This window comes from Tigriopus californicus, chromosome 10 (assembly GCF_007210705.1).
Source record: "Tigriopus californicus strain San Diego chromosome 10, Tcal_SD_v2.1, whole genome shotgun sequence".
In the NCBI taxonomy this organism is placed as follows: domain Eukaryota; kingdom Metazoa; phylum Arthropoda; class Copepoda; order Harpacticoida; family Harpacticidae; genus Tigriopus; species Tigriopus californicus.
Window position 1 is genome coordinate 13,130,494 of NC_081449.1, and position 13,244 is coordinate 13,143,737.

Below are 13,244 nucleotides of genomic sequence, written 5' to 3' on the forward strand. Positions count from 1 at the left end.
ACTGCAGAGTGGAACAAGAACCAAACGACGGCTGCTAACATTTTGGGATCCTGAAACTGGGACAAGAACGCCTGCGTGTGGGTGTGCCTCTCTGCTGGCTGACTGACTGACTAGCTTGGTTGCTTGGTTGCTTGGGTGGTTGGTTGGTTGGTTGGTTGCTTGCTTACTTGCGTGTGTGCTTGCTGACTTGCTTGCTTTGAAAGCAAAGAAGGCACAAGGCAACGAGGCAGAGAGCAAGAAAATGCTTTGGCACTCCGTGGCCTTTTGATGAGAAAAATATGACGGGTCAAATGAATCTTGGATCAAAGTCAAGACAAGATATGATGTGAAAGGAGGTTTTTTTCCTTCACTTTTTTCAAAAGTGCCTCTCCTTCACACGTGCGAATGTCTTGAGAACTGTGTCAGGGTTTGAGGTTGTTGTTGGGTGGCTCTTTTTAGCTCTGCCAGAAACACTTCCGTCCCAAAAGTTTGGATCCAGTTTCCCCAAGTTCCAAGTGTCGCCTCAGCTTCATGGATATCTTGGATCTGTGTGCCAAATCCAAAGTCAGAGAGCACCGCTTCAAGGGACGTAAAGGGTGACTAAATTTGAGCTAACCAAAGGCAAGAACCGGAGGAACAACAGAAGAAAGGGCATTATTCTTGTGCAAGGGATGAGTTAGGGGAGGCCTTGAGAGTGAAGGAGGTTTTTGTTAGTAAGACATGGAACAAGTTTTTGCGGCCAATGGGTTGGCTGGACTTGGCCCGCTTGGGCTGGGATGGATCCGACCTTGACTCCTGCTCAAAGCGCTTGGTCGTCGAGATGATTCATCATTCGTCAGACTGGCTATTCTATGAACCTACTCATCCATCCCCGCTGTCTCGATTCCTGACCGAGTGAATTCTAAGATCCAACTGGGACTTGGACCACGCGGATTTGGACGTCACCCATAATCTGTCTATCCAGGATAAACAGAGGGGATACACGTACGTACATATGTAAGTACAGCAGACATGAATGTTCATTCTTACCGCAATATTGGCGGCCTTTCGCTCCGCCCGCTTCTTGGCCGCCATCTTCTTCTGGTAGATGGTGTCCTCGATGGCGGCCAATTCTTCCCGGGTGAAGGGTCTGAAAATGGGCGGCCCATTGTCGGAATCATTCTCGCCGTGATTATCCGACATGATGTTCCGGACGTCTGCGGGTGACGAAAATGGTTACGGCTGGGGGACTCCTGAATCTCAGGGTCGGGCCGTCCTCGAGTGTACGAGCCTCCTCCCTCCACGGGCGTGGGGAGACGACTGGTTTCCAATCTTGAGACTGGAGGAAGGGTGGGATTTGAGATGCCGTGGGGATCAAAGGGAGCCGATACGGCTGAGGGTGCAGCCGTGATGGTGGCTGCGACGCTTGAATCGGGGACTGTAGTGGGGCCGGTTGAGTGCAGGGCTGTAGCGTTCCAGGAGGTGTTGATGGGATTTGAGCGGGAAAGCTGCCGCAGCGAGCTTCTAAAGCTACCGCAATCACCTGCAAGAGCAACAAAAACAACAGCGTAAGGTCCGACTACCAAGTGCCCATCGGGCGTGTCCTTTTCAACAGATGTGTGCTCGTACGTAGTAGTACTATAAGTAGTAAAAGTGCGCATGAGCTTGATCTAGTTAATTGTTTTCTTGGACTAAACCCAGCGGTGAAAGGACCGCACTGAAATGGCCACACTCATATAATTTCGTGGGATTGTTTCACATGTGAAGCTCCTGGCTGCGTGAGAAAGCTTTGCTTGAAATTGCATAAATCAATAAAGCACATGGCCGTCTATTGACAGGAGAAAAAAGGGATTCGCCTCTTCATGTTCTATTCTTAGACTTATTGTTTGTCCTTACTCGAGTGGTCACAGGCGTCCGTCTGATGATGGACCATTCTCGCTTAAAACAGATTAGCGAGCTTTTTCTCATTAAACACAAGTGAGCGACCACTCCATCAATGTCATTAAAACTAGCCTTTACAGTACACGTTAGTACTAGCACGTATTTCAACCAAAGTTATGTGTCATGGTTGAATCCAAAATTGAAGACCTCCCTCCCATCTGTTCAGTGAGCCAGCTTAAGTTGCCGGGCTGAATGATTCGTTTTATGGTGCACAATGCCACTGAAGCCCAGTCTTCAAATGGGGCCTCTCCACACTTGCTTCCAAGCTCGCAGCTCAGCTCGCTCCCTAGTTCTACATACCCTGTATCCACTATCCAGTATCCAGTACAGCTGCCTCCCATAAGACAGTTCGTTGTTCCCAGTTTCTTCTTTTCTTCTTCTCTCAGCCTCGTTTGGCCTGTCTTCTAGCTCCTTGGCTAGCCACCTTCAGTATACCTACTTACATTGAAGTAACCGGCGCTTAGACTTAACTAGTATATGGTAACTAGTGAACTATAGTTATACTGCACTGTGGTGTAGGAAGGTAGAAAATAGCTGGCTGGCTTGTGGTTAGCAGGACCGAACTCGATAATAATCGCCTTCAACGAGTAAACGAGAGGAACACAAAGTCCCAGTCCTTTTTCTGCATAATGAAAAGAAAAACTCGAGGCTCTACGAATTCTTTGGTGCAATGGCCAGTTGTCTACTATGAGGGTGTTTTTTGTCTAAGGGGGCGACTTTTTGTCTTCACCCGAGAAAGAAGCCGCACTTATCAATTGGCAGGCCCTCTGTTAGCAGAAATTGGTGGCCCGGGGAAAACGAAGACTTCAATCTAGGAAAATTATCAAAAGCTTCACTGTACCCTAGTTTGTCCCATTATTGCATGTTCCTGGCGGTGAATGATTTCTCCAAACAAAATAAGCGCTATCTGCAAAAATTGGCTGAATAAGTTTTTGTAGAGTCGGCAATTAGACATGTGGGAGTTCCTCCTTTTTGGCAGACATTATAAGGTAAACGAGACTTTCCTTCAGAGCTCCCCTCCGGCATTTGGAACACATTATCCACTTCCGAATGATGTGACTTTTTTTCTGCGGAAAAACTGTTCCTAGTGTTGATCAAATAGTAATCGGTGGAAGGCGCCACACCAAACTAGTTGACATAGCTGATCTCACTCCCCAAGTCAGCGTTGGCCCAAGTCCAATGAGGTCCAACCAGATCCCAAAGGCAGTGGTTGCGCGAAAATAGTTTTGGAACTAATGTTTGGAAGACCTCATGACCTGTCTCTAGTCCTCACTGGTACGTGATGTTTCTCAAGTGGATCAAAATCTGTGGCCAAAGTTGAGGCTCAAGACAAGTATGGAATCATTAATATTCATAAGCTCTGTGGCATGTCCCACTCTCTCCGGCAAGAGCACATACGCTTACGATCCAGTTCCTTCTCTCTTTCTCTGACTGCTGAGTGAGTGGGATTGGGCCATGGAGTAAGAGAAAGAGTAAGAGAAACAAATTATTTATTTGCAGCCTTTATGCTGCCCGGAAACAGTGCCCACCCACACATGCCAATGTCTATGGAAAAGACGCGGCTTCAATCTTCCACCTTTTTTAAACATATTATGAGACTTAGGTATTGAAGGAAGCTTACCTGGTGCTAAAGTATTCATGCAGAATGCTTCTATGTGTTCCTTTGTCATTCCAATTCATATCTGGAAGAGAAAAATAAGAAAAAAGGCTCACTTGAAAGTTAGAAAGAGAGACCTTTGGTTTTGGACTGTGCATAGTCAAGGCATTCGCCTACACACACAAGTGGTCCAAATTGGTTCCAATTTTCCCCGTGACTCACGACTAATCCCATGACATGTGAGCTGAAATGAATACTTGGCATTCATATCCAAGCGAACCAAGGCTGTCGAAGAAGGGACAGCCAGTAATAGCAGCAGCCATGCTAGAAAAGTTGAAGGTAGTCATTCACAGTTGATTCGAAGGCGTGTTTACCCTCTCATGAAATTATAGCCGGGCTTCGTATGACTCCCACTTTCCTTTCACGAGTTCCCTTGGTGAATGGTTCTCACATTAGTACATAAGCCTCGAACTTCCAGGAATTCCTACTCACCAAAAAACGAAACACTCCACGAAGCCGTTCCCATTTTGTCACACACATTATGGACCCATGGTCAGATGTGCTGCCTAAGTAATAACCCTGGCAAAGTCCCTTCTCATCAATAGAGCAATTGAATAAGAAATAAGGGTCCCTCTTGGAATTTCCCTTCGTCTCGTTCGTTTTATTCATTCCATGACTTGAAAATTTGATGACGTAATGGGATAGCTCTAAGACGGTTTTAACAATTTAATGGGCCTTCTAATTGCACTCTCTCATACCATATTTTGAGCTAAGAGGCGCAGACCAAAGGAGAGGGAAAGAGTTCACGACTTGGAAAGTGGAACAAGCAGCAAATTTCCACTTGGAAGCAAGAAGGATAGGGAAACTTCCCCGGTCCCATTTATTTCACCCAACTGACCAACAGCATGTTTAATTGCAGTTCGACATCAATGGGTTTCTTAACGTCATGGAGAAAAATGAAGAAACCGAAGGGAGTCGCATGCTAACTCACTCAGTCACTCGCTCACTCACACACACACACGCTCATACACGCCTTCGACCCGGATTTGTTCAATTCAGCCGGTCCGTGGATCTACCAAGTAAAGTGTAACCACCAAAGGTCGTCGTCGCATTTTAGGCCAGCAAATGTTGCCACTTCTGCGCTGCCAAGACAAGGCCACCACCGATGCCTTGAGCAGTTTCAGTTTCGTTCTCCGTTTTCCCCTTCTCGTGTTGTCTTATTCCTGGGTAAATGTAACCCGAGGCTACTCGTCCCTAGGAATACATTCACAAACGCTCAGTAGTGTAGCAAGGCACACACCCGTAGTAGTGGAGAGTCCCGCAGTTCGAGTGACTTGGATTTGGAGGGAGCGCGCATCAGTCCCAGAAAAGGCCAACCCTACCGAGCGCAGGGCACGTCCTTCGTGGCTCGTTTTCGTGCCTAGACAGCTCTCCGGTGCCTTGCCTCCTCCCATCTTCTTGAAGAATGGGACGATTTGAAGGAAGGCCCGGAGATCCACGTCGTCAGCTCGAGCGAACCATGGCCTTGCTCGAATAGTAGAAATTTCCGCGCTTCTCTGTGGTACTGTAGTCCTAGCAGTCGGAGGATTTGGAACACTGGGAACATCCTCAACCTCAATGGCTCGATGGACACCAATGGAAGAGTGGCTGGAACCGCTTAGGGAAAAAACTGGGAGCACTGTTACAAGCCACGTCCACGAGCCAACATTCTACTTACTCCGTATACTACGTATATACTACATACAGACGAGCACGGGGACGGGGAACGGAGGACGGAAAAGCAGGTCCAAGCGTAAGAGTTGTTCCTCAGTCCCACTACACGAGTAGTGGAAGGGAACCCCATTCTTAGAAAAGAAAGATCCAGGCCTTTTGTGTTGGGTTCTATCGTGAAGCAGAAGAAGAAGAAGAAGAAGAAGAAGAAGAAAAAGCTAAGACGAGCGCATCTACGTACTCACCCACCCTTTCTAAGCCACCAACACACGCACTGACGCACAAATGATACTTGATGCTTTGCTTCCTCATCCTGTTTATTGCTTCCATGTATACCTCAATCAATATAGCTACTCTGTTGCCAATCGCACTCGGAGAATGGGTCATTTCCCCACTCGTGAAGATCAGCCCCATGAGCAAAGGCAAGCTCTTTAATCTGGTTGAATATTAAGACCGGGTTATTACATTCAGAATCCGTTTCACATGAATTCTATCTACCAGTGATGTTTCAGGGACAATCGATCTTTTCCGTGAAAGACACATCCATGTTTGATAAGTCCTTGCTCTGATTGTTTAATCCTTTTCAAATTCATCGTCATAAACAAATTGGCTCGGCACACAAGATTACCCACGTGGTTTGTTGGAATAAATGCGATAGGTCCGAGTGGTTCAATGACGTGTGAAGTTGTGTAAGTGTGACTTTATTTGTAGTGTGTTGGTGAGCATGTATTTGAGGAACGCTTTGACAATTGTTGCTCAATTGCAAGGGTTATTGCGTGTGGTCCCAACATCACTTTTAATATCCGGGAAGCCACAAAGTAATGGTAATTAATGATTGCTCAACCCATAGCTTCGCTTTTGTGCGTTTGATTGCTGGCAGAAGCTTTTCCTCTCTCCTCCTTTTCTTTTCTTTCTTGCGGCCTTTGTGGGAGTGAAGCCTTTAGTCATTTTCCCCTTTATTAGAGCCACCTCAAGCTAAACCAATGGCAGTCCCATCAAGCTGCCGGCTTAATGCAAACACCTTCTATCCCTTTCTCTGACATTTATACTCCCACAAATGCAATTTCAAGCTAAATGCCACGTTGTTGAGTAATACTGAATGTGTCTCACCGGTAAACAATATGAACCACCACTAATCGGCTCCATGGACTACAAACTTGAATTTTCGCCAAGCCCAACCATCTTGGCCAGCCACTGGATTAGGAATGATCACACTAGAGATGCCCCCAGCCATACATATATTCCACTTAATGGGTGTATCAAGCTACAGAGTCTAAGGCAACAGGGGGTTTATCGTAGAAAATTGGATCCTTCTCAATCCCACAACATCTCCATCGCAATTACCAATTGAGGTGAGAGGCGCTCGTGCTTCTTTCAATAGCGCGAAGTAAACTGTGGACTAAGAGGAGGTTCCAGAGACTCAAATGCAGTTCTTTCAAAAGATCAACTTGCAGGGTTGGTACAGTATATTCTATTCATAGACACTGTTCACCTGTGTTGATTTTGCTTAAACACTAAGGCAATCCATGATAGTAACTACATTCAAACCTTAGTAATGAAGGATTTGCCATCTCATTACGTAAATTTATAATATGTTTTGTTGTTCTTTAGGTGTCATAAATATTGTTGTTCTTTCAAGCCGTGCTCTTAAATACATCTGCTTTAGAATTCAGTGCTGTCAAGGTTGATCTCAGACTAGTTATTGTTGCCCAAATGATCTAATTTCAATCTAAATCATAGGTATAAGCCATGTAAAAATCATAGTGATCGTGCAGGCATTTTGTGAACAAAAAGTCCAATGCATAATGACAGCGTTTCATTCTGAAATGGCTTTCCATTTCTTTGACGGTTTCATAATCAAAAATACGAAGGGAGGGTCTTGATATTCGTTTACTTTTCTCTCGTCTCCAGCAGTTTCATCGGCTTGCCAGGGCTCCCTTCCTCCCTGCCCCCGCGTAATTGATCTTGAATGGTAGGTCAGCGCGAATATTTGATTCCCATTAATGGCTAATAATATTGATAAATCTCTGCTTAGATATCCTGAACACACCATCCATATCCCATTTCGACACGGAGCTCGGCGTTCTCATAAAACATAGTTTGAAAGGGGCACCCCAAAGTTGTTCCAAATCATCGCTCTTCAACGATCCCCGGTAAAAGTGGGGAAAAGAAGGAGAAGGAGAGAAAGAAAAGGAACGAACGCTTTTGGAAACGAATCGAGCGAGTAAGTCAGAGCCTCCCGAACAGGATCCCTTTAAGTAGGTCGAGGAGAAAATGGGCAGGACATTTTCGAACTCGAGAACACTTCCGACCGTGATTGTGGCCAAGGTCAATGTTACTTATAGAACATGGTCGAATATAGAGCACTCCCGCAGACATTGCCAACACACACGTGAAGCTAGGTGTAAATGTAGCTCGAGACTAACATAAAAATGTTTCAACTCAGTAGGGAAGGATGACTCGTTCAGAAGAACACAAAAAGCAGGCTCTTTGAAGAGGTTCCAGAAAGTGAGAAGAAACGAAAAGTCCAAGGGTGTTCACAATCGACCTCCTCCCAAGGCTGTTGGTTCTTCATTTGTCACTCAAGCCTCCAAGCACCAAACAACAGTTTGTGTTCAATCGTTGATACACTTCGCCAGGTCAAAAAATACAAACCCTGTGGTCACTTAGCGAGAGTTAATGTTGGGAAGTGTGTGCATGTAGGATCAGGAGGGTCAATATACTCGAACATCAAGCACTACTGCCCAATTCAAACGCATATACACAAAGCGAGTGGAAATTAATGATGGTTTTGCATGAACTTGACGTCACAGATTTGCCTTCAAGTGCTAGATCTCACAATGAAAAAAAGATCACGTACTTTTTTAACCTCTCTAAAAACAGAGTGTTCAAAGCTTCAGTATGAATTTGACGACCTGATTGGAAGATTGTTCCTCCATTGAGCCAGGAATGACGAATTGTTCCAGCTCCGCGATTGCGAACGAAAGGAAGGATGGGAAAAGGCCAAAGGCCGAAGAGCAAAAGGGAAGAGGCAAGAGGCAAGCGGCAGTCTAAAATCTGTGATCAGGGGTGTCTGTGTGGAGGCAATGCCAATGTGGGTGATTGTGGAGCTGGATGCCGCTCAGATCCCCGGTGAAAACCATCAGTCTTGAACCATTTCACAAGGGAAAGGCCAGATAGGGATCATTTATCATGGAAGACCAACCAGCCAACCCGCCAACCAACCAAACCACCCACCCACCCACCCACCACCTACCCAAGTCGGTGCGCGAGTGAGTGGGTGAATGAGTGAGTGAGACGCTGGCAGAGAACAGGCATCAAAGAGGCATGTAGGCCGTCAAGGCCGTCGTCCATTTCAATCAAACAGAGGTCAGCCCACTACGCTGCATATTATTATCGTGTCTGTTTGTTCAAATATTGTTCCTCAATTATACGTTTCTGTTCAATTGAGCTAATCGTTAGACTCGAGGAGGTCCATGATAAACTTTGAGTTGGTGAATATTGTGCACCAAGGCACACCAAGTGAAGGCTGTTGTATGTGTATTCTAGTCCATGGAATATTATCATCATTTGCCTTTCAACTTTCGCGTGTTTCAAACGCTGTTCCACGCACTGGCACATCCTACTACTCTACTACACGTACACACACAAAAATAGAGGAATAGGATGGAAGTCAGCCGTCTAGCTAGCGAGCTAGATGGCTGCTGTCCTGATGCATTATTCATATTTCCAACATGGAACTCGACAAAAAGATAAATTCAATTCCTTGAACCGCATTCTCCGAAATTGAAGAGTGAAATTGGTCGGCCACTCGAATGAGCTGTGATGCATTGGAAAACAAAACCGTCACGTCGAAAAACAGGTGCCAAACTATCTAAAGTCGCTTCCACCAAAGAGAAGGTGTCCAGAAAGCTCAAGAGTCACAGCTATTATTTGACTCACGGTTTTAATCATGCCCGTGAACGGTATGGGGTAAAGGCCAAAGATAAAGGTTCAATTAATTTCAACCTAGGGCTAATGGCAAGTATACCGTAATTCACTTTGTCAATTTCACAACTCAAGTCTCATTACGACCTAACGTGAAAACAAATAAGCTTTCAGGTTCCACACTGACGGAAATGTCGATATCGGGGCTGGAACCTCCCACGCTTAGACCAATTATGCCTCAATGTGTCCGCACGGCCATACCATTTCAACAGGTATTCTTGAACTGACTCTCTCCCATACCCCTCCTAGCTCTCCAATATTGTGCAGATGAGCTGTTTATAGTACTACACGATTCTTTAGACATGAGATTTGAGCTCATGAAAGTATCCCATCCATCTCCCTCCTAGTTTGTTCCAATCTGGCCTTTGCGTTTGAAACTGAGGTGGGGGTTTCAGGCAACTCTTTGGAAAGAAAAAAAGTTTTCACTCCCCTTCTCGGCTCGATTTCCCCCTTGGTTCGGGATATCGACAAGGAAATTTGGGATTCACCAACCAATGCATAACTGATTTGTTTCGTGAGAGCCCCCGCAAAGTGGATCCAATACTAGTTCAGGAAGAGAGGGATTTAGACAAAGTTGCCGCCAGTTCCACGGAGACCAAATGGTCAACTGGACCCGGACACTTTCCTAAGTGACACCCCTAAGTGACTTGACACCTTGACTGACCATCAACATGGGATTGTGTTGTACGGCCAAACTTGCATATCGAGCTTGATATACTATATTATGTCCCTTGGTCTCTCTGACATGTGGCGAGTAAAACTTGCTTCTGAAAAACAATTACTCGTACGTACAATTCCTCAGGCGTTCAATGCAACCGTCTAGTTTGGAATGAGTTGTTGGAGCAATACAATAATATTGATTTCTCCCCACGATTGGTCCCCATTGGTTGGACACATAGACACACACACACCCTAATACATAAACACAGGAAGAGAAACGCTCAAATACGTATAGGACACTGAGCTGAAAAGGAGCGAGATCCAAAGTTTTGGAGCCTCATCGAACTCGTGAAAATATGTCTGTTTTCGGTGGTTCGTGGTGAGGAAAGCAATGTTCTTTCATTATTCATCATCTTTAGACGACCACTAGTTTACCTGGCTGTGGAGACGGGCTTGATTCTTAATTTAACCAACAATGAAACACTTACCTGATCTGCATAGAGGTCATGTTCTTGTTTCTTCTTCTTGAACTGATTGCTAGTTGTCTTTGGTGTTGAGTGGGAAGAAGTTTGAGCTTGGGTAACCGGACAAATCCTTTCCAAGGGATCCAAGCAACGGGGATTGGACCTCTTGTGGTTGATTGTAGCCCCACAGACGAGGGTTAATAAGAGATCATCTTGAGTTGGTACACTTTCAATTAGACGACACGACCAACTCGTTGGTTGTGGATGAAGCTATGGCAAGGTCTGACGGTGGGAGGAATCGCTCTGGAACTCGATGAGCGGCATTGTTTCCCAAGGATCGAAAGATTCCCGTTCATGGAACTACCAGATGGGCGTATGCTCATTTCCAAAACTCGGACCTCTTCACCTTCTTGAGCCAGCCTTATAGGTTCAGAGCGAGGAACAACAGCAATGGCAAATGTGGAACTTGTAGCTATGGGATTTGTGTGTCTGTCTGTCCTTCAAGGCCAATCCGTGTCTAGTTTTTATGATGATGATGATGGTGATGATTATAAGACGAAGAAGAGCAGAAGAAGAGGAGAAGAAGGAGGCAGAAATGGTCGTGGAGGTTCATAACTGTTGTTGCTATAGGATGAGACCGGTTAAGGGTGAGCCCCGCAAGGCCGTTTTCTTCAACGCAAATGATGATAACAAGAACGAGTCAAATAAAGACGACACAATCCCTGGAAAAAGACAAGAAAAGGAGCCTGTAGTAAGTGTGTCAGTAGTAGTTGTTGTAATAACAGCAGCAGGAGTACCAGCACCATCACCAGCACAAGTAGTGTAGTGTTCCACTGCAAACGCGGCAGCAGCGTCCCAAACAAGTGCAGCAAAGGCCGTTTCAGCTGCTTGCTTGTCCTTATTGTACATGAACAAGACTTCTAACTCCGACATTGGACTGGACCATGAGAACACACTCAAGTGAACGAAGGAGTGTGTCGGTGCTTGGCACATGTATACTACTGCACTACGGTCGTATGTGCGTATGTACTGGCTTAGGGAGGGAGGGAGGAACGAGGAAGGGAGCATGGGAGGGAAGAATAGGACCAAAGTCGAAAGTAGACGGCATTAGTGTGGGGTACTTACTGTCAAGTACTTGCTTGGTCAGCTTAACCACGGGGCTCTAGGAGGATGCGAAGAAAACTTCTTTTGTCTCACAATTGTCCCGTTCAGATTCATTTTCAGACGTGCGCACGCTATTCCTAACAATGCTGTAGATACATGGACTACAAACAATCACGCTAATGAAGAACAACGTGGAACTTCGGAAAGGATACTATGAGTCGAGGAGTTGCCAAACGAGGCCAAGCGAGCACACGTGAATAGGAGGGGGAAGGTCAAAAAACGATGACCGAAAATCACGTCCCTTCGTGATTCCAGACCAGTTTGGATGCGAATGCCATCAGACACGCTCGAGGTATTGTATATTTATCTTATGGCATAGATAGATGGATAGATGGATGGATGGATGGATGAAGATCAAAAGAAGGAGAGAAAGTGAGAATCCTCCATCCAGGAGGCGAAAAGCCAAAGAAAGGACACAAAAACCTACCTCGTTGAAGATCATCACGCTGGACTTTGGATGTGTTGGACTATTGGCTGGCCTTTCTGTGGTGCAGCACCATGATTCTCGATTTCTCGATGTGACAGCACTTTTGGATGTCGCTTGATTGGGATGGATTGGGATCTCTAGTGAAATCTCTCTTCAATCCAATTCCTTGGACATGAGAGCACACATGAATGAAGGACGGAGGGCCGACTGCGCACACGTTCACACACACCACACTCGTTCTCTTTCCCTTTTTTTCTTTCTTCCCTCTTTGATTGGAGGCCTCGTTTCTTTTCTGGATTCGATAGAGCCCTATTCAAATCATGTGTGGACTCGTCAGCGTGTAAGTATTAGTGATGGTGTTGATGGCGGTGAGGTCGTAATCGAAGACGAAGTGCATGGTAAAAGCCGATTTCCGGTGACACATTCACTTGTCGATCATGCAACGACGAGAAAACTTGCCACGAAATGATGGTATACGGCCTCACTTTGAATAAAAGCAAAACACACCCTATCCAAATAGCCTTTGAAGGGTTGGATGGCACGGGGGATATTGGAACAATTGGAACAAGAAGAGGGACAACAACAGAAGGGTTAGATGCTAATACTAGCCAAGAAGGTGGTGGAGAAGGTGGTGGAGAAGGTGGTGACGGTGGTGGTGGTGGTGGTGGTGGTGGTGGTGGTTATGATATCAGTAGTTGTGAGGAGGGACTGTGGCTTCTCCGCCCTTCTCTTGGTCTTTCTCTCAATCTGATTGACGAACGCTACACGTTGTGGCCAAGTTGTGAGTAAGCATGCACTAATTGTGGAATAAGCAAAGTATGACTTCACCTACAGCCATATTACTGTTTGCTTCATGTTGGCACGCGGGTCACTACTGAAAGTTTTGGTGTTGTTGTCGCCGCCATGAACGCCGCCGAGGCCACCAATAACCAAGCAGCTTGCTAGTCCCAGAGGCCGTCCGTTCGTCCGTCCTTCGAGCAAGGTTTGCTCTCTCGCTCCTTCCCTGAATGTCGTTCTCGGGCTCGTCCTCGTTCTCGCCTGCGTTGGCTTGTGTACTGCGTGGAGTTGGGACCGTAGAGTGAAAACCGGTCTCTCCACAATGTGTGAGCCCCTGAACTGAGGCCCCGGAATAGCTGAGGAGGAGAATAACGAAGAAGCCCTGAGCTGAAAGGATGGATCGAGGAGGGTTGCTCCACTCGTAAACGAACTCTAGTCCCTCGCTCTGGCTGTGTCTCCTCTCCGGTCTCTTTTACGGTATTGTACATACTGCTACATATACGGTGTTCCATGCGGACGTACGTGGTGGAGAGAATTGAGTGAAGTAGGCGTGCAGTAG

The 13,244-nt window shown here is 46.1% G+C and overlaps 1 protein-coding gene across 1 annotated transcript in view; it reads right to left on the minus strand.

The window, feature by feature from the left end:
* LOC131889326 (sodium channel protein para-like) overlaps window positions 1-12,894 on the minus strand; it is a 31,746-nt gene extending 18,852 nt beyond the window's left edge. Inside the window, exons 1-4 of the mRNA XM_059238412.1 lie at window positions 11,909-12,894; window positions 10,342-11,039; window positions 3,521-3,581; window positions 1,009-1,501 (exon numbers count right to left, since the gene is read on the minus strand). Of these exons, the coding sequence (XP_059094395.1) occupies window positions 1,009-1,161 (153 nt within the window). The 5' untranslated portion in view covers window positions 1,162-1,501; window positions 3,521-3,581; window positions 10,342-11,039; window positions 11,909-12,894. The remainder of the gene's footprint in view (window positions 1-1,008; window positions 1,502-3,520; window positions 3,582-10,341; window positions 11,040-11,908) is intronic.
* Window positions 12,895-13,244: the final 350 nt, after the last annotated feature.